This window comes from Pelodiscus sinensis, chromosome 15, assembly GCF_052426305.1.
Source record: "Pelodiscus sinensis isolate ZL-2025 chromosome 15, ASM5242630v1, whole genome shotgun sequence".
Classification (NCBI taxonomy): Eukaryota; Metazoa; Chordata; order Testudines; family Trionychidae; genus Pelodiscus; species Pelodiscus sinensis.
This window is the reverse complement of record NC_143066.1, coordinates 8,258,730-8,284,312: the sequence shown is the minus strand read 5'-3', so window position 1 is coordinate 8,284,312 and position 25,583 is coordinate 8,258,730. Positions and strand designations below refer to the sequence as shown.

Here is a 25,583-nt window from a genome sequence, read left to right as displayed (position 1 = left end):
TTTTTAAAAAAAAATAACAAAATCATCCAAAGCCCAAGATTTGGTGGTGATTGGGGACTTCAACTATTCAGATATATGTTGAGAAAATAACACAGTGGGGCACAGACTATCCAATAAGTTCTTGGACTGCACTGGAGACAACTTTTTATTTCAGATGGTTGAAAAAGCTACTGGGGGAAGCTGTTCTAGATTTGATCCTAACAAATAGAGAGGAACTGATTGAGAATTTGAAAGTAGAAGGCAGCTTGGGTGAAAGTGATCAAGAAATCATAGAGTTCACAATTCTAAGGATGGATAGAAGGGAGAACAGCAAAATAGAGACAATGAATTTCAGGAAGGTGGATTTTAGTAAGCTCAGAGAGCTGATAGGTAAGGTCCCATGGGAATCAAGACTGAGGGGACAAACAACTGAGGAGAGCTGTTTTTCAAAGGGACATTGTTAAGGGCCCAAAAGCAAGCTATTCCGCTGCGTCGGAAAGATAGAAAATATGGCAAAAGACCGCCTTGACTTAACCACGAGATCTTGCATGATCTAAAAATAAAAAAGGAGTCACATAAAAAATGGAAAGTAGGACAAATTACAAAGGATGAATATAGGCAAACAACACAGGAATGCAGGGGCAAGATTAGAAAGGCAAAGGCACAAAATGAGCTCAAACTAGCTACGGGAATAAAGGGAAACAAGAAGACTTTTTATAAATACATTAGAAGCAAGAGGAAGACCAAGAAGAGGGTAAGCCCACTGGTCAGTGAAGAGGGAGAAACTGTAACAGGAAACTTGGAAATGGCAGAGATGCTTAATGACTTCTTTGTTTCTGTCTTCACCAAGAAGTCTGAAGGAATGCCTAACATAGTGAATGCTAGTGGGAAGGTGGTAGGTTTAGAAGATAAAATAAAAAAAGAACAAGTTAAAAATCACCTAAAAAAGTTAGATGCCTGCAAGTCACCAGGGCCTGATGAAATGCATCCTAGAATACTCAAGGAGCTGATAGAGGAGGTATTGGAGCATCTAGCTATCATCTTTGGAAAATCATGGGAGACAGGAGAGATTCCAGAAGACTGGAAAAGGACAAATATTGTGCCCATTTATAAAAAGGGAAATAAGAACAGCTCAGGAAACTACAGACCAGTTAGTTTAACTTCTGTGCCAGGGAAGATAATGGAGCAAGTAATTAAGGAAATCATCTGTAAACACTTGGAAGGTGGCAAGGTGATAGAGAACAGCCAGCATGGATTTGTAAAGAATAAATCATGTCAAACCAATCTAATAGCTTTCTTTAATAGGATAACGAGTCTTGTGGATAAGGGAGAAGCGGTAGACATGGTATACCTAGACTTTAGTAAGGTGTTTGATACGGTCTCACATGATATTCTTATCAATGAACTAGGCAACCACAACTTAGATGGGGCTACTATAAGGTGGGTGCATAACTGGCTGGCTAACTATACTCAGAGAGTAGTTATTAATGGTTCACAATTCTGCTGGAAAGGTATAACAAGTGGGGTTCTGCAGGGGTCTGTTTTGGGACCTGCTCTGTTCAAAATCTTCATCAACAATTTAGATATTGGCATAGAAAGTATGCTTATTAAGTTTGCAGATGATACCAAACTGGGAGGGGTTGTGTCCTCCCCAGGTGGGAGCCCTATTCACTAGGCCACGCGGGAACATGCCTCTACTCCTTACCTCCTTGCTCTGGAGGATAGGGTCATAATTCAAAATGATCTGGACTAATTGGAAAAATGGTCTGAGCTAAACAGGATGAAGTTTAAAAAAGACAATGCAAAGTGCTCTACTTAGGAAGGAACAATCAGTTTCACACATACAGAATGGGAAGCGACTGTCAAGGAGGGAGTACGGCAGAAAGCGATTTAGGGGTTATGAATATGAATCAGAAGTGTGATGCTGTTGAAAAAAAGCAAACATGATTCTGGGATGCATTAACAGGTATGTTGTGAGCAAGATATGAGAAGTCATTCTTCCGCTCTACTCTGTGCTGGGTAGGCCTCAATTGGAGTATTGTGTCCAGTTCTGGGCACCGCATTTCAAGAAAGATGTGGAGAAATTGGAGAGGGTCCAGAGAAGAGTAACAAGAATGATTAAAGATCTAGAGAACATGACCTATGAAGGAAGGCTGAAAGAATTGGGTTTGTTTAGTTTAGAAGAGAGAAGATTGAGGGGGGACATGATACCTGAAAACGGCTATCTAAACGGATGTCATAAGGAGGAGGGAGAAAACTTGTTCATCTTGGCCTCTGAGGATAGAGCAAGAAGCAATGGGCTTAAACGGCAGCAAGGGAGGTTTAGGTTGGACATTAGGAAAAAGTTCCTAACTGTCAGGGTAGTTAAACACTGGAATAAATTGCCCACGGAGGTTGTGGAATCCCCATCTCTGGAGGTATTTAAGAGTAGGTTAGATAAATGTCTATCAGGAATGGTCTAGACAGTATTTGGTCCTGCCATGGGGTCAGGGGACTGAACTTGATGACCTCTCAAGGTCCCTTCCAGTCTTAGTATTCTATGATTCTATATCCCTCTGCTCTAGCCTCCTAGAAGCCTCTCCCATTGAATACAATTGGCTACAATCTGTAAAAAGGCAACAGGCATTTGTAAACAATATTTTATGACTGTTCATGCTATTGCTCCAGACACTTTTATGTTTCTAAGAGAAAAAAAACCTTAGGATTTGATATAAACAACCAATTAATTTCCCAGCATTTTAATAAAACCGACAATATAGCACCCATCTATAAAAATGGAAATAAGGACAGCCCAGGGAATTACCGACCAGTTAGCTTAACTTCTTACCAGGAAAGATAATGGAGCAAATAATTAAAGAATCTATTTTCAGACAACTAGAAGATAATAAGGTGGTAAGTAATAGTTAGCATGGATTTGTCAAGAACAAATCATGTCAGACCAACCTGATAGCCTTGATAGGATAACAAGCTTTGTGGACGGGGGGGAAGTGGTAGATGTGGTAAATCTAGACTTCAGCAAGGCTTCTAATACGGTTTCACATGACCTTCTCATTAACTATCTTGGGAAATGCAACCTAGATGGAATAATGCAAACAAGATGGGTACATAACTGGTTGCATAACCATTCCCAGAGAGTAGTTATCAATGGTTCACAGTCATGCTTGAGGGGCATAATGAGTGGGGTTCTGAAGAGATCAGTTTGGGGACCAGTTCTGTTGAATATCTTCATTAATTATTAAATAATGGCACAGAGTATGTTTATAAAGTGTGCAGATGATACCATCCAAAGGGGGTTGCAAGTGCTTAGGATGATACAATATTAATTCAAATGATCTAGACAAACTGGAAAAACAGTCTGAGGTAAACAGAATGAAATTCAATAAGGACAAATGTTAAATATTCCCTTAGAAAGAAACAATCAGCAGCACATATACAAAATGGGAAATGAGTGCAGAGAGGGATCCAGGGGTCATTGTGGAGAAGGGAGAAAAATTGTTCTCCTTGGCCTCTGATGATAGGACAAGCAGCAATGGGCTTAAACTGCAGCAAGTGGGTTTAGGTTGGAGATCAGGAAAAAATTCCTAACTGTCAGGGTGGTGAAACACTGGAATAAATTGCTTAGACAGGTTGTAGCATCTCCCTCAGTGGAGACATTTAAGAGCAGGTTGGATAGACATCTACCAGGGATGATCTAGATGGTGCTTGGTCCTGCCGTGAGGTCCCTTCCTGTCCTATGATTTTATGAAAACTGTAACAGCAGCCTTTAAAACTGTACCTCTGATTTATCCATCAGTATCAAAAGGAGGCTGACAAAATTGTCTACGAATATATTTATGTATTGCAAAGTATCTCCCGGCCGTTTGCAAATACTTGCAGTGAGCCAGAAAATGATTTGTAACCATCTGCATAACGTTTGCAGTTTTGTCTAGCTCATCTGCCGTCTTTTACAAATGGTTATTGAAGATGGCAATTTTCATAAATGTTTGGAAACTGATATGAAGGAAACTGGCCATGAAATCCCTTTGGAAGTGCCTCTAAGTTGTTTGCAGTTAAATGACATTGCAGTGCATCAGCACTGTTGAGCAGACCATTTACCGTGTTGTCAAAGTCTACAAGTCAGTTCAGCAGGCAGGATATGAGAGATAGCCTTTTATTAGGCCAACAATTTATAATTTAGAAGCTTTCAGAGTCCAAAAGGTCCCTCCCTACCAGGTTTTGGAAGTTCACAAAATGCTTTAATAGAAAATGGGCTATCTACCTGGTCTGCTTTTTCCTGAAGACCAATTATAGCAGCAAACACCCTGCAATGCCACATAAGTGCCTTTAATGGCTGTCAAAAAGAGCGGATCATTTGATAGCCTATAAAAAGGCCAAATTCTAGATAGCTAGGCTGAAGTCCATGGACTATATTGCTTTTGATACATCACTGTGGGCTAAAAAACATTTACATGGATCAAATGGCAAAACTTGGACCCTTGCAAGAAAATAAGTTCCTGGATCTACAGAGGAAATGCAATGTGCCGGGTGCTTGAATCAGATAGTTCACTTTTATATAGACATGATGGATTTGGGTCCATAACAGCTCTAGATTTCTTCAAAAACCGTAGCCTACATAAATACATCTTCTGGAATATTTGGAGGCACCAAGACAGTTTGTGTAGTGGCGCTGCCTTCCATATTAAAACGCACCTGATGTGGCACTGCCATCGAAACAACATTCACTCCGAATCAATACACAAACCGTGCTACTCTTGAAAAAGCACAAACTGCGGCAACAATTTTAGACGTTATTTTAAATATTAAAGCTGTTTTTTTCCAACCTACAAATAAGCCCCATCTTTTTCTTCCTTCCTTACAACCACAGTCCACCTCCTCCTCTTTGGGATCACTCAGTAGGCATCATAGGCTAGGTTTTCAGAGATTTTGATGGGAGCTAGGTGAAAGCGCAGTGTGGATCAAGTTAAAACTGATTCATTCAACCCAACGGCCGTTCACTTCAGAAAGGCTGCAAGAAACACTTAAGGGACCATACCTAAAACAAGGCCTAATGGAATCTGCCCAGAAACTAGCACCAGGTGGGCACAGAGTTCCACTAGTTATTGTGACCCGGGGTGGGAGGGAGAAGAAAATCAAACCAAGTACAGGACAGGAAGAGAAAGCAGCAGAAGTGGGGGGGGGGGGGGGGGCGGGGGAGGAGAGGAAGAAAGCAAGAAAGCCACGAAGTAGACAGTGATCACGGTGTGTTCCTGGAAAAAGCTAAAGATTGCTTTGGGGTCTTTGTTGGATAAAAACATTGGGAGATAAGAAACTGCTCCTTTTGTTCTTGGTTCCTCTTGCATTCACAGGAGCAGGGACTTGCTATATTTCTTGTACATAAACAAGACTGCATTAAAAAAAATAAAATGTCACTGATTTCCAGTTCCAACTGGAACATCACCAGGGCCCTGACTTTGACCAGCTGCTTAGGTTGAAAAGGGACAACAATTCGGGAATTTTTCAGAAAGCATCAAGGTGCCTAATAGTGATTTTTAGACACCTACATGCTTTTGAAAATCCATTAAGTGCCTACGTGCCTTTAAGAAATCTGTCTCTAGGTGTCCAGGACTTCAGCCTTTCAATTTAGCAGTGAAGACTTTCAGCCAATAAACACAATCCTACAACGCCATCCTTGCAGGAGCCCTTGAAGCCTAATCCAAAGCCCACTGAGTGACAGGAAAGACTCCCATTGACATCAAAAGGCTTTGGATTAGGGATTTAAGGACTGGCAACTAAAATACCTCCTCTTAAATAGAAGAGTTTTATTAAGTGAATGTTTAAAACAAATTGAAAGCAAAGACAAATGTAACAAGATAATCTGCAGTGAATCTGGGGGTCTAGGGTGGGTTACAGCGAGAACAAGCAAGCACAGAAGGTGTAAAAGCAACAGGCAAAACCTGCCTTGTTCTGGATTGGGGGGGGGAGAAGTATTTAAGGCATAGTCCATAAATGTCCTTGGGGGCACCACCCATAAAGGAAAATAGAGCCTTTGTCTCTAACACAATTCAAAAGTCCATGAGTGGAACAGGCCCCCGCGGTGCGGTCCATCCTGCATCGTCTTCCGTCGGGTGGTCTACCTGAAACAAAAATTAGGCACAGTCCATCCGGTACAAGAAGCCAATGCTCCCCCTGACCTGGTCCCTCGTCAGTCTTCGTGGTCCGTCTGCGTCTTCGTCCCTCATTGTCCTTCAGGGATGGCTTGTCCCAAATGTAGGCGGTGGGTGTTTAGAACTTTTGTCAATAAATGTCCTCGTGAGCTCCACCCATAGATCAAAGCCGAGTCTGTTCTCAAGGCCAGCCAAGCAAGCAGAGGTGCAGCATATTACATAAAAACACTAATTTTGCGAGCAAGCCTTTGTATGGACTCTAGATTTCTGGAGAGCAATACTAGAAAAGGAAAGCAATGGAAAAAAGTGGTGAAAAAAAATCAGACGGCAGGATTTGACAAGTGCATATGAGCTCCTCATGTATACTGTCCTCTCCCTATCTCCTGACCAATTGCTGAAAAATCTCTCTTCTTTCTCTTGCCCTTCAGATGTACTCTCTTCCACTGTTTTACAGTACACGGAGACCTCAAAACTGGTCCTGTTTTTGCAAAACGCTTGCAAAGAGTTCTTTACTAAAACGTGAATTTTTGAATGTTTCAGCAGTAGAAATTGCTGAGTGTGTTTGGGAAGTGTTGCAAGCATGTAAATAGATAAAAATGAAACTGCTGAAAACTTCACAATATATTTTTTACAATTTCACACAAGCTTAAAAAAGTTATGTCATTGCAGTTGGACAGTTCATGTAAGCCTATAGGAATTGCTAATTCTGAAAGATATGGATGTTTCCTTGCTGCATATCAAACAGTATGCTGTGTTTTGCTGGGTCTTCATATAGTGTCCACAAAGTTCTTTGCTAAAACATCTATGCACCACTGTGCTCTTGTAGCATGTCAGTGTAGACACTACCTATGCCAACAGGGGGATTTCTCCCATCACCCTAGAGAATCCACCTTCCCAAGAGCCAATGGCCAAGCGGAGGGAAGACTCCTTCTGTCAATTTAGCGCCATCTACATCAGTGAAGGGCAAACTAGGCTAGCGAGTGGGTTGCAGGACTGGCTCTCAAGATCGTTGTAACCGAGACAATCTTCCAGGCCAGGGTGGTTTTGCTTACTGTGCTTGCAAACCTATGATTTGTGGGGTGTGCTGTTTGAACCATAGCAGCGTTTTGACTGGGGTATACGGCTCTCGCAGACCACGTTATGCACAATCAGCACGCACCTCACTTCATGTGCTCTTGCTTTACGTGCATGTCATGTTAGTAATACTAGTAGGAAAAAAACTACGTGGGCAGAAATCATAGGAATCTGACAACTCTGTGCATGGGAAACGGTAAACAAAACGTCTCATGGGCGACAGATAGAATCCTGATGGGCCTCATGTAGCCCATGAGCCACAGGTTGCCTACCACTGGTTGCCATGGTGATTTAAATTGGCTTAACTATGTTGCTCAGGGTTGTGCATTTCACACCCTTACCAATGTAGTTAACCCATCTCATTTTCTAGCATGCACCAGGCCTAAGTACTGTTTAGTGGATTCTTTCCATCAATCCCTTTTGCCTGTTCTATCTGCTGCCCAATGTTATGCATGCCACAACAAATCCTTTGGCTTCATTCTCAATACACAGATATTTCCATCTTTTCTTCTGGATAATTGGAGATATGGGATCAGTGAACACAAATATAAAGATGTGCCAGAAATTCATTCCATTTAATACCTGAGGCATGGAGTGCTGAAAAGCACTGAACCCAACAGCAAACCCTGTATATGATGGATGTCATTTAAGCCTAGGGGTACAGCATTCCTAGTTCTAGTACCTACGCCAAGGCATTTGCTTTCAGAGGCATTTTTCATGGAGCGTTGGTTGATTTCCAGTATTCACATCCATATGCTAAGGGCTGAAATAACATTTCAGTTTAAGATTCAGTTTGGACTGTAAATTGTAGATCTTCAATGAGCAAATACTGTTTAAGATGCCCAGTGCAGCTGCTCCTTTTACACAGTTTCCTTTGGACACTCTCCGTGGCTTGTACATATATGTAATAGTATGTCAGTTGACTCACCTCTTTTATTCCTTTGCATTCTGATGTAATGCTTGAGTTGAATGTGTTGGACTTGTCATTAGATTGTCAGGGTTTGTTCCTCTTATAACTGCCTGTTAACCCTGCCTTCTTTCAGTTTTTATTTGCACATCAGTATGGCTAGGGCATCAGCAAACTCTAGATCCTCTAGTGTACTCTTATGCCATACCATAATAAACAGAATGTTATGAATCATTTTTAAAAGGAATAGAGAATAAGACAGAGAATATCTTACTGCCTCTATATAAATCCATGGTACATTCACATCTTGAATACTGTAATGTGGTCATTTCATCTCAAAAAGGCTCTCTTGGCGTTAGAAAAGGTTCTAGAAAGGGCAACAAAATGATTAGGGATTTGGAACGGGTGCCATTTTGAAAAGAGATTAAAAAGACTGGGACTTTTCAACTTAGAAAAGAGGAGACTATGGGGGGATATGACAGAGGTCTATAAAACCATGACAGGTATGGAAGAAGTGCATAAGGAAAAGTTATTTATTTGTTCCCATAACAAGAAATTGGGGTCACCAAATGAAATTAATAGGTAGCAGGTTTAAAACAAAGAAAAAGAAGTTTTTCTTCATGCAGCACACAGTCAGCCTGTGGAACTCCTTGCCAGAGGTTGTGGTGAAGACCAGGACTTTAACAGGATTCAAAGAAGAACTAGATACATTCATGGAGGTTAGGTCCATCAATATATACTAGCCAGGATGGGTTGGAATGGTGTCCCTAGCCTCTGTTTGTCAGAACCTGGAAATGGATGATAGGAGAGGGATCACTTGATGATTCCCTGTTTTGTTCTCCCTCTGGGGCATTGGCCACTGTTGGAAGACAAGATATTAGGCTAAATGGACTTTTGGTCTGACCCAGAATGGCCATTCTTATGTTCCTATGTACAATCCCTGCGTTGTAGCACTTTTTCTCTATGACAGGGACAAATAGAGGTGATAAAACGCTTGTTGCTCTCTTTGGGGATTTTCCCCCCTTCTAAGGTCTTCCCTTGTTAGTTTATCCTTAACTGGCCCTCTGATTGGTATAAGTTTACCAGTCAGAACCTTGCTGGGTTGATAAAGTGCTCCAGGGTTTTTTTTAAGTGATGTTATCCCTACATTTTCTCATCTCTTCTCTCATTGATTTGCCCTTTGTTTTATATACATTTTTGCTGCATTTTTATGAGCCTGTTTTTTCAGGACTTAAAATTTGCTTTGGCCTATTTCCTTTCTTCCTGGAATATTACATTGAGAGATGCTCTCCTGCACTTTTCCTAGCTGAGATTCTCTGACTTTACAATGTGGGTGCTCATCTCAAAAATTCTGGCTGGTCCATAGTTTTTCCATGTGACTTCCCTGCATAAATGATTGCAACCTTCTTTCTCCTTCCCATCAGCCTTTTGTAGTGCTGCAATGTTCTTCAAGTTGGCCTGTATCATGACCCAGTTAGCATTCAAGAAGCAACCTTAACTTCTGAGGTTACCTGTCTTGCTACTTAATGGGTATGTCTACACATCAAAGTTATTTCAGGATATCCCATGTCTTCACAAGCCACCCGTTATTTCAAAATATTTTTCAAAATAACGTGTGTGCTATTTCGGCTCTGGAAACCCTCATTCCACAAATGTTAAAGCGCTGTTTTGAGACATCCCTTATTTCAAAATTTGGTGCTGTATAAATAGCACCAAATTTCGAAATAGCCTATTTCAAAATAAACTTGAAATAAGCTACGCAGTTTGTATTTTGAGTTTACAGTGCAGCGTAGACACAGCCAATATGTCAACCTTAAAGTCACATTCCAGTAACAAGTGCCTGTATTTTGTAGTTTGTTTGTTTTTTTTAAAAAAGACATAGATCTATTCAACATGTCTGGCAGCCTTCTACTGAGGATCATGTAAGCGCTACACAGAGCCCCTCAATTACTTTGAGTTACTTCATAAAGGATTGTTTAGCTTACTAAGTTTGTAAATTTAGCTATCTTGCCAATTGATAGGAAAAAATTCTAATATACCTGTGGAGAAAAAAAAATCATTATTTTTAAATGCCCATAAATGTAAGTCTATTGGCTTTTAAGTCTCAGGTCCTCACTAAAAGGGAATATCAACTTAAGATACGCAACTCCAGCTACATTAATTACATAGCCAGAGACAAAGTATCTTAAATTGCATTTTGGCGCAGGAGATAGATGGGCGCAAACACTCCTGTCAACTTTCCTTACTCCTCACGAGGAACAGGACTACCGGCACTGACAAGAGCACCCTCTCGGTTCAAATTAGTGGGTCTTCACTAGATCCACTAATTCCAACCCTGGAAGATTGACTGCAACTGCATCAAACTTCTCCGTGGTGTACACAAGCCCTCAGCGAGGTCTAACAAAGTAGCCTGGGTGAAATTTCTTTTTAACCAAGACAGGCAGGTTTCACCCAGTCCCATAGAATTCTAATTCAAGCAATTGGGAATAGTTTCTCCCTCCATCAATGGTATTTTGTCTTCTTGGTCTGTAACAGCCTGTACAGGTAAAGTAGAAATGTGTCCGAAGTCAACTTATTTGAGTTTTGCTTTGCACACTTGAAAAATATTAATACATTTCTGTAAGAATTTTAGACAAAAGCTCAGTCGTTTCAAATTCTTTTGTCTGACTGTTGTACCTTAGCTTCAAAATAAATGGCACTGCAAAATGTAAAATAGGACAGCAAGATTTATTAGACTGTGGAGCAACCTCCCAAGGGAAGCGGTGAAAGCCCCATCTTTTGGTATTTTTAAAATTAGACTAGACAACATAAAGGGAAATGTACTTACAGGGAACCATCCTTCATTAGCTAGGAGATGGTCTGGCTGATTTATTAAGGTCTTTCCTATCTCTGACCACTGTGATGCTTTCTCCAAAGAATATTCACAAACTCAATCCAGAGCATTTACTATTACACACACACACACACACACACACACACACACACACACACACACACACAAACTATATAAATTTCTACGCTAAACTTATTCTGTATGATGAAGCTACATAATAACATCATGTAAGGGTTATATAGATTGGCAGTCAAAAGCCATAAACTGCCAAAGTTTAACCTTGACAGCACAACCTTAACTGACCTCTGCTGCACACCTGTCATAAAGCAGTCCTGAAATATTAGGCCACAAACTATTGCTCAAGTACAGTCGCTCATTTTTCTTATCACTTGGAATACACATGAATCAACTTGTATGTTTATTTGTCTCTACTAAAACTATTTCAAAGTCTAATTGGCCACCATACCTTTACTATATCAGGGACTTATATGGCATCCATTCATTTTTACATAGGTATAATAGCAAATTCAGACCCAGTGCTTGAGCCTAGAGACCTCGGGCCAAAAAGGGCTGGGAGCACAAGTGAGGGAATGCTGGGTACTTCAAGTGTCTGCACAACACTTAGCACAATGGAACCTCAGTCTTTTTTGGGGTCCTTAGGAGCTATCGCAATATACACAATAGATATATCCAAGAAATGATTTGTCCTTCTGCTGCAATGCTCCCAGCTTGCCAAAAACAAAACCTTGGAACCCCTACTAGAGACTTACACACCCTTCCCCCACAATTACCACTGTATCTGAGCACCTCATAACCTAATGCATTTATCTGCACAACTCCCCTGTGAGGTAAAGAAGTGCTGTTATCCCACTTTTACAGCTGGGGAACCAAGGCTCAAGTGATTTGACTAAGGTCCCACAGGAAAGCTGTGGCAGAGCCACCAACTGAACTCAGATATTCCAAGCTCCGGGCTAGTACCATAACCCCTAAACCCTTCTTCCTCTCCTACTGACTGAGTGCTTGTATGACAAGCTCTCTTCTCTCTAATAATTTTGTCAGCACCCATGGAGTGAGCACAGTCTCTTTTGAACCAGCTTCCTTCAGGTGCAGCTGACAAGAGGAACCAGCTACAGATGTAACACTCAGCTAGGTCCTATGCAATCATGTATAGGAATAAGGCCCTCCTAGGCATGGCCACCCACTGCATAGCCATAGTGGACTCTCCCAGATTGGGGCTATCGATAAGTGGGAAAGAGAGCAGCATCTGCACACAAGTTATGGAAATAAATGGGTTGGAAGAAGGCAGGAAGTGGACTGAATCTTTACACCAACCAGGCAGCAGTGGAGAAGATGTGAAATCAGTTACTTGCCTGGCATGAGAGCAGAAGGGAATAACAGTGACAATCTGAGAAACAATACCTCTTGGACAGCGCAGCTATACACCACCTCTCCCACTGGTCGGAGCTTTAAATTTTGCAGCACAGATCTCTAGTGTGCACGCTTATTCTGGCTTGTACCCTCAGGGTCGGATCCAAAGCCCATTTATGGCAACAGGCAAGTATCCGCTGATTTACACAGATTTGGGATCACATCCAGAAGGGCATATTTTCAGCTGATGTAAAATTGTGGCAGGTCCATAGACGTGCTGAAGAGTCACGACCATTTTACACGAGTGGAGACTTGGCTATTTCTTTAATGTGCAGTATGTTATGTAAGTGAAGTTTATGGTACTTTTTAAACAAGTAATTCTCCTGAGCACCATTTGGCATAAGCAGAGTAGAACCAAACAACATATGCTGCTGCACAGTTACATCTAAGATTGCATTCAAAATCAATATAGCGATATGTAGAGACATACTGGTGGCTGCACTGACCACAAACTTCTGAGTGAGTGTGAACAAGGGATGTTAAATATCGGTTAATTGAATAGTCGATTAACCTCATTAATTCTTATCGGTACCCGACTATTCTATAGTCCCCAGGAGGAGGGCCAGCAGCCAGTGCACTCCAGCCCCACTCCCAAGGAGCCCCCGTCACTACGTGCTGCTGCCTCTGTATCAGAGGCAGCAGCGTGGGGTGCCAGGCAGGAGCTAGTTTATAAGGGGAGCCAGTTTAAAAACCAGCTCCCCTCGTGGACCAGCTGCCTGTCGCCCTGCGCTGCTGCCTCTGATACGGAGGCAGCAGTGCGGGGTAGCAGCAACCCCTGTCCAGGGGGATGGTCTGAGTTCCTGGACCCGGCACAAGCCAGAACAAAGCCAGGCTGCCTGCCCACCTGCTCCTAATGCACTTTAAATGCAGAGCTGCAACAGGGATAGGTCCCAGACCCAGCACAAGCCAGGACTGAGCCAGGATGCATGTGATCTATAGCATTAACTGATAAGCTTTTGCTTATTGGTTAATCAACTATACTGTAACATCCCTTGTGTGAACACAGACTTTGATTAACACAGCAATCAGGGTGCATTCATCACAAGCCCCACCCCCCATTTAGAATAAAAGAGTTTGTGAACCCACTGAAAAGTTTTGGAGTGATATAGGCAGAGTGACGTTTATTATGGTTTGGGAACAAGTAGGCACAGTTGTGTGGGGGATCCGAGAAGAATGAAAAAAGTTTTCACATTCCCCCTCCCCCCCCCAACATCTACCAAATCTAAAAGGCATTTATTGACAAAAAATGCAGCAAGAAAATTTAGCAGCTCTGTGAATTTACGTAGTATCTGTTAAGTAACACAGTGCTAAATCAGCATGTGATCATGTAATTAGAGATGGCATCAAGATGCTTATGTCCGGGGACAGGGATAAGGCTGTGACATCCCCAGCAACACAGCTCCTAAAGGCACCAGGCCGTGGTTCCCTCCTTAGCAACTGCAATAATCAAATACGAGTTTGTTAGGAAGAGATCTCCTTGGCAGATCCACAGCTCATGTTAATTATCAGGGCTCCATTGATGTCAGCTGAGGATCCACCCTTAGTAGTTCCTAGCACAGAGCTCTGTTAGTCACCTTACTCTTAGCTTCGCATTTTTTGAAAGTTTAAAATAACTTTGGCCACGTATTTTTAGGGTGGAGGGTTGAAATTAAGATTGCAGGTGCATGACCCGAGTGGCGTAGGAAAGATATGAAGAGCGTGCTTGCTGTTTTATGCTCTCACAGTTTTGAAATAGATGTTTAATAGGGAGAAATGCTTTAGGGAGAGGATGGCAGAAACTTATCCATGTGAAATCTTCAAACACTTCAGTTCAACTAAGCACTTTGTAGTTTGGGTGCTTGATCAAGTTTTTTCAAACTATCTGAATCTCGGACAAAAATGGGCTGAAAATGCTGAGGAACACACTTCCCTGAGATTCCTCCTCAGACTAGAAAAGTCTCTTGTGGCTGGTGTTTTTGGCACATCCAGGCAGGATCTGGAAATGTTGGCATCGGCAAAAGTGTAAACAACGGAAGGAAAAGCTAAGGATTCTTTCTGGGTGAGGCGGCTCTACCCTAACATGTGCACCAATCCTCCTCCTCCATCTGCATGCCGCATCATTGACCTCTTCAGGGTGGATAGGAAGATAAAAAAGAGCTACCTGGTAAGTGCCCGACGTTGTGGAAATTCCAGCACTTGGGAACTTTCTTTTGTATTACCAACCTTCTAGATTTGTTACTCTGTAGATCAGAAAGTATTTTAGGGATAGCTGTAGCTGCATGATCACTACAAAAAAAGTACTTGTACTAAACCTCATGAATTTGTTTTGACTTATTACTACCTCCCTTCATCCACTTCTGCCAACAACTGGATGAGTAATTTTTTGGTTTGCAAGGAGAAGTGTTGTAAATACTTGTGTGGATATGCATTTGCATATTCCTACCAGAAGTATTCACTTGGCCAGCTGAAGTTGGCAAGCTGTTTAGCCAAGGAGCAGAAACACTACCATGCAATTTAGGTGTATAGAGTGCACTGTTTACACAATCTTGCTGAATAGTTAATCACTAATTAAAGATGGAAAATTTCAAATTATAAAGCAGTTCATACAAAATAGATCTCTTTGTAACTAACACAATAAGAGAGAAATCCAGAAGGCCTTGTGTGGCTCCTAAGTCCCACACTGGTCCTTGGGCTGCTCAGTCACTTTTTGCACAATGATTAATTTTGCCCTAACAGAACAAAGGGCCGCTACATTCATTTGATAGATTGTTTGCTGGCTATGGCTTGCCCGACTCTGTGTGCAACCATTCAACAATGACAAGGTAGAGACAAACCTGCAAGAAAACAGGCCTAAGCGTGTCATCAAAATAACTTCAGAACGTTACACTTAATGCCATTCCACTGAAGGCAATGCTATTACAGTAGAGATGAACTCATTCCAGTGCCTTTGAACAGATTTGTACAATGCTATTAAGCCTCTTTAAAGGCTTTTGTCACAATTCATTGAGATTATTCAATTTGTTCATTATGCAGAAATTACAAGTAAATAAATGCCGGAAGAAAAAAGAATAAGGAGGTCTATTGGATCCTGCTAACAAGCCAAAATTGGCTGAACCACCACAAAATAATGCCTGTTCCCAACAAAAGAGGGGAAAGAACCACTCCAGATATCACAGAGTGGTACTCTCTGCAAAATGTAGGCTTGATCTTAACGGCAAATACAAAACAACTATATCCAACAGAGCTAATAGCAAAACTGCCCTTCTGCAACCAACTCATAGTTCTAAATAGCGGTGGTTCAACGGACAATGCCAAATAAATACCCTCCAGCATTATTCATCCTTTCACAAGCATGAAATACAGATGGTCTCCGCAGTCCCCCATAATACAGGATTTCATACCAAGTGGAACAATGAGCTAGATTTGATGACCCGAGAAGTCTTTTCTTCTAAATCCAAAGAATGGCTGCTAAGTCAGGCAAACAATAATGAAATAAATATCAAGAAATCGCACTCTGATTGTGCTGATTTTTTACTACCAGTCCAATGAAGAGTGAAAGACTATAATTTTTTTAATGTACTTCTTTAAAATAGAAGTCATTATGGACTATTAAGGAATGTTCTTCCAGTGCAGGCATTGATTACCCATACTGCTAAGCCTATTAAAGCTTCTTCTAAACACTGAACTGAAGTCATTCCAATACTTCCTAAGGGGATTGGAGTCAGTCTTTTCCCATGGCTTGTTTTCTGCAAAAATGACAAACAACTAAGAACATCACAGTCACGTCCAGTAATTGCTGGACAAGTTAAAATATAAAAATAAAAGGAGATTTTGTTGGTAACAGAGTTTAACATGTTCCCTGCTGCATAAGAGCAATTTGCTTCTAGCAAAAGTACAACCTGCTTACCAACAAAATGAACTAATTTGTTTCTTTAGTGTTTTTAACATACCCCCTTTGGAAAAGTCAGGCGGAATACAGCGCTGGAGCACTCGGGTTCAATTACATTCTTGAAAATTCATACAAAACCCATTAGAAAGCTATTCATCTCCACAACATTTTTCCAGGAGGCTATGGGAAGTTTATCAGAATATCAAAGCCAAAAACAGGAGTCAAGATTTCTTCCTAGGTATGGGCCGAATCCTGGCAAGACTTGTGAGCAAGCTTAGTGTTTATTTTGATACAACAGGTTACATTTTCAAAAGTGTTTAGAGACAAGATTTGTGGGAGCCAAGCACTTCAATACCTTTATAGATCAAGCCCTAAGAGACTTTGAAGATCAAGGCTATGTCTCCACTTACCAGTGGATCAACACTCTAGTGATCAATCTTCTGGGATTGATTTAGCATTTCTTCCATCGCCCTCCCGCTGTGGAGACAGCACTAACCTAGGCCTAAGGATATGTTGACTCCAGCTATGTTATTTACGTGTGGTGTAGACATAGACTAAGATATACTTTTAACAGTGAATTAGGCATGTTAAAGGCTCTCAAGCCAGGTCTTCGCTCAATGGACGATCGACATTGCTGCTATCTTCTGGAGTTTGATTTAGTGAGTCTAGTTAAGACTTGCTAAATCAAACTCAGAGGGCACCATGCTCCTACGAGGAGAAAGGGAAGCCGATGGAAGCATTTGCTCCCATCGGTCTTGTGCTGTGGGGACGGTGGGGAAACTCAAATTCCAGCTATGTATCTACATAGCTGGAGTTGTGTATCTTGATTTGACATTTCCTTTTAGTGTAGGCCTGGCCTCAGAAGTCAATCCAATATAAGATATAGTGATAGAAATGTAGCCGTGTTAGTCCGGTGTAGCTGAAACAAAAAACAGGACTATGTAGCACTCTAAAGACTAACAAGGTGGTTTATTAGGTGATGAGCTTTCGTGGGCCAGACCCACTTCCTCAGATCAAATCAATTTTCTTCCACTATTTGATCTGAGGAAGTGGGTCTGGCCCACGAAAGCTCATCACCTAATAAACCACCTTGTTAGTCTTTAAAGTGCTACATAGTCCTGTTTTTTGTTTCAATATAAGATATAACCTCATCCACCCTTGTTTAATGTCCAGCAGGATGGTGGCTACAACATTGCACAGCTCACCTTTTGAAAATTTTACCCAGTGGAATTGTAAGCATGGTGCTGGGTATTACGGCCCGACTCTTTTTCATTTAAGTATTTAGGTATTGCTGCACTCAGCATTGCAATACCTAACTGATTAAGGAGCCTCAATATTTTCAAGTGGGATTCAGACAAACTGCAATCCTATTTTAAGTCAATGGCTTTTAGGCTCCTAAATCAGTTAGGCATCGGAATATTGAGCACAGAAACCTTAGATCCTACATTACACAGGAAGAAAACAGGCACAAATGAGAGAACTCTGTGTAAGATTAGAATTTAGAGATCCCTAAATACGAAGAAAAAGTTTCATTCATCTTCAGTTTAAAAGCCAACACACATTTCATCTGTTGCTTAAAGGGTCAATAAGACTGTTTATTTGAGTAAGCTCATTACCAAAATGAAATTAATTTGACCTGTAGGAGCTCCTCTTCTCTTTTCTGATAATTTAAAGAAGATACTCAAACTCAAGGAAAAAATACGCTGCACGTTTTGTTTTGGTTGTTTGTGTTCAGCTATAAAAAGGGAAAGGGAGGATCTTTAAAGAAAACTTTTTGTCTGTGTTAATTTTCTAAGCAAACAGATATTATTAGCAAGAAATGCATATCAGAAGTATCAAATACTCTACTCTCTTCGTGAGTGTTCGGCTAATATCCTATTACAATGTGCTCATAATAAACCTTCTATGGATTTTTTTTTCCCAAGAATATCACAGATTTTGCCTGGTTTGGATAATTTGCTGACCTCAGTATGTTACACATCTTCAGTTAGCGATTACAGAAATACACAGTTTGGCAACACAACATTAAGCATGCAATGCGTTTATGATGCACTATAATTACAGTATCCAATCTTATCCCCTGTTGTGTCCAAGGTGCAGCTGATAAAACAAGGAGACTCTCGCGTGCATGCAGCTAGATTTTCCAAGCCAGTTGTATCTGTCAAGTCAGACAAACTCTTGCATTTAGAGAAATAAGCCTTCCTCCCAGATGAATCAGGCCAACTGCTCTGCCTTCCAAATTAGCGAGATTGTAAATCCCACTGAAGTGTGGAGCAGTCAATTGATTCCTTATCTGACAGGGAAGAGCATCTTAATTCAGGAAGGCAATGCCAGAAAGGAACATGCTAGTAAAGAGAGATCACTTCAAAATGAAAACAACACAACAAACTTCCATCAAGTCAACTCTAGCAGCCTTGGGTTCCCAATTGCGACAGTGACTCAAATAGGAAAAATCTTCACAGGGGAAACATGTACAACTCATGCAACCCTCTCTCCAAAAAACCTTTGCCTGACCATCACAGGAGGAAATCTCTAAGCTGGGTGGAAATCCATCTGCCTTCTCTTTTTAATATATACACTTTCTGCAATGTCTCAAACACTTGCTGTCAACCACAGCACCTGAAGTAAGCAGACAGTCAGACAAAACTGAAAAAACTTAGAGTCATATAAAGATCTGACAACCGGGCAGATCTAACAAGACGGGGGCTGGGTTTTTGGGGAGCTTGGGGTGGGTTTTTTTTTTGCAAAGCCTCAACAGATGCATTTTTTCACTGTGATGATTTTTCAATGTGTTGCTGTCATTTAAACTGTCCTATGTCCCTTGGAGTTCTTCCCCATGCTGCGCTGTAACACAACATTCCCCAAAATGACTACAGGTAACTTAAATGCATAGACTCATAACTTGAGATGCCCATCCTAAACCCCTCCTTTTGCCATCCCTACGGGGTAGTAGGAAGATGACAGCAGGTGTTATCAGAGAATATCCTTCCCAAAAATCATGTGTCAAAACATGCTGCATCCAGGCGAGGGTACAAATTCCAGCACCTAAAGGAATCTAACCAGGAGATAAAACAGTTACTATCTTCCGCTCTCAGAGAGATGGGACAAGTTCCACCTACACTACTTGATACCAGTTGAAATCTTCTGTCACCCTGAAGTTGATTAAGCCATCCTCACAGCCCTCAACCCCCTTCCCCTTTCCAAGTCAGAGCCAGGAAAACATCCTCACTTACAGTTTTGCCTTCACCACCTGCTTGGGTGGCAGGCTCTTCTCTGCCCAAACATGGCATGATTTCTTCTGCTGCTGCTCCTTCCTTCCCACTGTTTCTTCCTTCATTCCCCAGCTTCAGCCTCTTCCCCTCGGGTTGGGAATCCTCCAGGTCCTCCCTTCTCATCTTGCCATCTCTGCCTCGCTGCTTCACCACATCCTCTGGGCTGCCAGACAGATTAGACATTGTTTTAAAATGCTGAGCACTTTTTTATGTGGCCTGCTGAAACTGCCTCTCTGGAGGAGCTGTGGCTTCTGAGAGCTCTGTGATGCGCTCTCGCTCTTCTTTTCAACATTTAACTAGGGTTTCAAAAGCCTTTACAGGATTTACACACACCACTTCTATTTCTCTACCGCCCTCTGCTGGGGGCTGGCCAACACTGTTCCCTCATCACTGCAATTTCAACAACACACTGCACACAAGCTTCTCTCTCCATTCCTCTGTCTCCCTCAGACAGCAATAACCTGGTTGCATGCACATTTCTCCTGCTGCTCACTTTGCCCAAATCCTTGTATTTATGTTTGTCCTGCTCCAAGGAAATTAACTTTCCTTAAAATACAGCACACTGCGGGGTCATCTCTTGCACCTCTCTGTAGGCCCAACTTCTCCACAGTCTCAGAGGAATGCACTGTTCTAATACACTCATATTGACACGGAACATGATTAACTGTGAAAAAATAACTGTGGAGGGTTTAATGCCATGCAACATTAATTTCAGGCCACCTCCCTGCAGGTTTCTTCCTCCAGCCTCAGCCTTTACTTTGCAAATTTGCTGTGAATTTCAGAAGTTCGTATCCCATATTTGAGCATTGCCTTGTTCGTAACTGTTCTGTCCCTTCCCCACTAACTTGCAAAAGCCATAACATTTGCCTCCTCCTTGGTCATCTGACAGTCAAAGTAGCAGAGGCAACAATCCTGAGTAATAAAAAGACCTCTGTTCTCCCTGTGCTAGTTCCCATAGACTCAACCTATGTCTACACTACAGAGTTTTTTCGGAAAAACAGCCATTTTTCCTAAAAATTCGCAGAGCGTCCATACCTCAAGTGCTTTTTTGCGCAAAAAAATTGAAAGAACAGAGGTTTTTTTCCGGCGTAGGTATTCCTCATTCTACGAGGAAGAACGCCTTTTTGCAAAATAGCTCTTCCACAAAAAGGTGTGTGTGGATGGGGAAGAGGGAGTTTTTGCGCGAAAAGAGGAAAAAGGAAAAGCAGCGGTGGCCTGGTGGCCAGTCTGTACATAGCAATCAGAGCTTACTTGCGTGAGAGTGTCCAAGCATCTGGATGCTCTCTTTCGCAAAAGCGCATCGCTTTTTTCGATGCACTTTTGCAGTGTGGACGCGCTCCTGTGCAAGAAGTTTTTGCAGCAAATTTCTTCCGATAAAAGCTTCTTGCGCAAGAAGGCTGCAGTCTAGACGTAGCCTGAGTGAAAGTTGTTTATAGCCTGCAGAAAAGAATTAAGCCCCTCTGGAGCTATCCACAAACATCTGGAGATGTTCTGCACAGAATATTAAGAGTAAAGGCCATGATTTTTACAAGTGAGGGCCTAAGTTAAGTTCCTAAGTTCATATTTAGATACCCAGTTAATATCCATATCTGTAACTTGAGACCCTTCAGGTCTTACTTCAAAGGTAAGGAGAACTCACACCCATACTGGCACTGCAGATACTTAGCACCTTTGAACATCAGACCCAAGTTGTCAAACTGCTGAGCATGCAAAAATGGAGGCACCCAAAATAAATGGACGTAGTTTCCCCTCTGTGAAATATGGTAACACCTGACTGCTTCAGCTGTGTAGGTTGGTACAATAATTAGACATGGAGATAGGCCAAACAGGATGAACGGTTTTTAAAAAATTGCTCAACTTCCAGAATGAGCGCGCGCGCGCACACACACACACACACACACACACACACACACACACACACACTTACTGTATCTCCCAACATACACTACGCTACCTTCACTGCATTCCCTAACCATTTGTACAGTGCACCCATCCGGACTAATTAGACAGAAAAAAAAATAACCTGCAGGGATAAGAATTCTGTCAGCAGAAGCACAGACAAGCATTTACAGCAAGTAAGGCAGGAGCTGGCAACCAACCGGGATTATTCCTCCTTCCCCTTTTCTCAGCAACCCTCTAACACAGAATACATAAAGGACACTTCTATTCTGGAGACACCAGGCCACAGCCACTTGAGGTCAGGGAAAAAGAAACGGCTGGGATAGACCATTCAGAAATTCAGCCACTGCAAGCAAGGTTCTTTGGACAGGGATGACATCAGTGTCCAAATGCTGTCTACCCATCCGAGTTGGAAAAATTAGTATTCTTCTCCTGCTTGCCTCAATGCCTCCCAACCGCTCCTCCTCCAGCCTCATTCCACCGGCTCTTCACACTCTCCTCCTGCAGCTGTAATTGTTCTGCCACTATTGGCCACAGAGCTCAGATCATTTTGAAAGGTAGGGTTCTGTTGTAGCAGGTTCTCACAGTGGGGTTATGCAGCTTTCAAATAAAGGTATTTTCATCATTAAATACAGGCTCCTTGTGCCTTAGCAATGCACCTCCTGCCTTCCCTTACCACGCTTACCCGCTGCCTCCATGTCCTTGCTCTCTTCCTTCAATTTTCTGCATAACTTAATCCCTCAAAGCCGAACCTCACCCAATACACTAAGGCTGTGTCTACACTGGCCACTTATTCCAGAAAATCAGCCGCTTTTCCGGAATAACTTGCCAGCTGTCTACACTGGCCCCTTGAATTTCCGGAAAAGCACTGACGATCTACTATAAAATCATCAGTGCTTTTCCAGAAAAACTATGCTGCTCCCATTCGGGCAAAAGTCCTTTTCCGGAAAACTGTTCCGGAAAAGGGCCAGTGTAGACAGCACAGATTTCTTTTCCGCAAAAAAAGCCCCGATTGCGAAAATGACAATCGGGGCTTTTTTGCGGAAAAGAGCGTCTACATTGGCACGGATGCTTTTCCAGAAAAAGTGCTTTTCCGGAAAAGCATCCTGCCAATGTAGACGCGCTTTTTCCGGAAATACTTATAATGGAAAACTGTTCCGTTTTAAGCATTTCCGGAAAATCATGCCAGTGTAGACGTAGCCCAAGAGAGAAATAATTTTGAACACACACACTGTTTTCAGACTCTTCCATTGCTCACTTTGATTGTTATTTGAGCTGGTCAAAAGGTTTTCTGACAACAATTTTCCATTGGAAAATGCCAATTCAGCAGCATTAAAATAGTCTAGGGCAAAGAATCAGGCCCATCAAAATTTTGGACAGAAACCAGACTGGCAAGCTGGCTGCTTTCCTGGCCACCTACCCACCTATCTAGCTCCTGGAAATTTTGTTTCAATTCTCCCAAAGCAGATTTTTTTCCTTCAAATATTCCATTTCATAAAATATTTCAGAAAGTTTTGTTTTGACACAAAAATTTAAACAAATTTTGAATTTCTTTAAAACCAGGAATTTCCTTTTTTTTTTTCCTTTTGCACCAGCTGTCTATATTCTATTTCTTTTCACAACTCGTTCAGATCTTCCTTGCTGATATGGTCTCTTGTTACGTATCTTACGTTTCTCTAGCATCTAACACTATGACACCCTGATTTTACTTAGGGTCTCGAAGCACCACTTCAGTTCACTCAGTCTTGAGTTAACTTTTATACTGGGGCAGTGATCTTACACAGAGATTTCATACCAGGATCAGGGCCTAAATAAATGAAGTCATTACTACTGGCAGAGGATAGATAAAATGACCAGTCTAGGATAAGAGACATTGCAACAGCAACATTTATTTGTTCCTTTTATTCAAGCTAGCTGTGCTCTTGGCATAAGTGTTACTGTCAGTCTCACTTTACTGAGTCACCTTCAACCTCAACTGCATAGTTTAATAGCTAGTGCTTTTAGCGAAATTCCAACACTTTTTTCCTTAAGTGTCAGTATTTGACCTTACATTTTGAAAGAAAGCACTTGCTACCAAATGAGCATTTCCAGATTCCAAGTACCATGCTCCTACCTTCTGCTCTATTTACAAGACTAAGTGCAATCAAATAATGCAATAGGCATAGCTTGCTCAGTATTAGCGCCCACTTCAAATAGGTTAACCAAAGTGAAGATCTAAATCTAAGAGGCAAGGTGTTTTGAAGACTGTGTGACTTGGTTTCCAAGTTATTTAGACTTCGAACCATCACTAAAATTGCAAGAATATTGACAAAGAATAGAACAGCCCCAGAAGTTTTGCCAAAGCTCATTTGATCTCAGGCTAATTGTTTAGTATAGTATAGTATAGTATAGTATAGTATAGTATAGTATAGTATAGTATAGTATAGTATAGTATAATTCAATCTTCACATTGCTGTGGTTTGCAGTGTTGCTATTGCTTTGTTAGTCCCAGGATATTAGAAAGAGAAGGAGGTTGAGGAAATACCTTTTATTGGAGAAAGTTCTGTTGAAGTTCTGAAGAACTCTGTGTAGCTCAAAAGCTTCTCACTCCCAGTCCCACCAACGGGATTGGTTCAATAAAAGCTATTACCTAGCCCATTTTATCTTCACATCAAGTATTCAAAGGCACTGTACTAAGGCAATCAGTAAGCAAGAACTGAAAAGTACCAAGACTGACATTCCAAATTTACTTTTAATCAAGACCTAGAGTGGACTAGTTGGACCATCCTGAGGAGCCTCTAACTGTAAGGCAGTGTTTCTCAAAGCGGTCCGTGGGCCTTCTCTGGGAAAGCTGCTACCAGGCCACTCCAGTTTACTTACTTACCGGCTCTGCAACCACAGGAAGCAGCAGCTCGGGTCATGCAGCTTCCCGCTGCAATGGTGAACCACAGACAATGGGAGCCACGAAGCTCCGTAGCTGTGGAGCTGGTGAGTAACAAACTGGAGTGGCCTGGGAGCAGCTCTCTCAGAGAGGGTCCGCAGACCACTCTGAGAAACACTGCTGTAAAGGGACCCACAGAATACGATGTATGGTCATATAATGTAAACAGCTTTCTTTACAGAAGTGTGGAGTTATTTTTGCTGGTATCCCAAACAAAAGTAATGCCCATGAAGCTAGTATTGCGAGGAGTGGTATGGGCCATGCCTACACTCTAGGGACCAAAGCAGCATAAATATACCAGCATGCGTGCAATTGGGGGCCCAATACAGGGGCACTGAAATCTGGGTAGAAGTGGGAGGGGGCAACTGAAGCTGGAAGTGTGGCTCTACCCCCTGGTCCTCTTCTTCCCTATGGAGTCCCATCCCCTGGCCAGGCCAGAAGCCGGAGCTGGGCCACAGTAAGAGCCTTCCACAAATCTCAGGCCACTGTGAGGCACCTCAGACTCTCCACCTGCCCTAGCTCCCCATCACATGTCCCCACCCCTGGGGCATGCCATCCAGGGCAGGAGGAGGATCCCAGGCGCACTACAGCCGGCCCAGGCTGCACTCTCCACATTCCTTCACACAGACTCTGTACCAGTCCTGCTGCACCTGGAAGTCCCTGCACCCAGAATTTGCCTCCTGCTGACTGGGAATGATTAAGCTCCATTTACAGTGATGGAAAGCGCTAGTGCCCAGTTCTCTCTCTGCATTACAGTGTGCCACCAGCAATTCTGGTTTCAATACACATGATGGGTAGAAAGAAAAGAGTCACTCCATGAGAGAATTCCACCTCTCCTGCAAATTGGTTGTTGGCCAGTCCTTTTCCTTTCAACATTACGCTCCCCATTTCCTCCCATCCCCACCTCGCCTGCACGCAAATCAAGCTGCACACTAGGAGTAATTCAAATACTAGAACAACAGGGAATCCACCGACTGTAAGAGAGGGCTTCAGTATGCACACTGAAATACCACCACAAGAGCAGTAAGTGTCCAATGAGATACATAAGCACACCTCATTACCACAGATGTCCAGGTTTCAAGAACAATAGTTAACCTCTCCCTGGTTCCTTTTTGCATACTGGCCTATTAACCTCTTTCTCCAGTCACTATGCAGATATTTGCAATGAGTCATCCAGAGCAATCACTAGTGTATTCAGAACAGTACCTTCTCTGAATGGAGTAATTGGGATTCATATCTCATCATTAAAAACAAGAGCAT

General features: G+C 42.1%; 1 protein-coding gene across 5 annotated transcripts in view; it reads right to left on the bottom strand.

Moving 5' to 3' along the window:
* Positions 1-25,583, bottom strand: part of LOC149523542 (uncharacterized) — a 929,974-nt gene that overhangs the window by 863,072 nt on the left and 41,319 nt on the right. For 4 of the 5 annotated variants that reach the window (XR_016350705.1, XM_089782251.1, XM_089782250.1 and 1 more), the window contains one exon: positions 19,466-19,667. Coding sequence is in view for 3 of the 5 variants with exons in the window: in XM_089782251.1 (XP_089638377.1) it covers positions 19,466-19,667 (202 nt within the window). In the remaining 2 variants the exon portion in view is untranslated. Of the gene's footprint in view, positions 1-5,747; positions 6,093-19,465; positions 19,668-25,583 lie in introns of those variants that run through there. The other variant, XR_016350704.1, reaches the window with a different exon arrangement.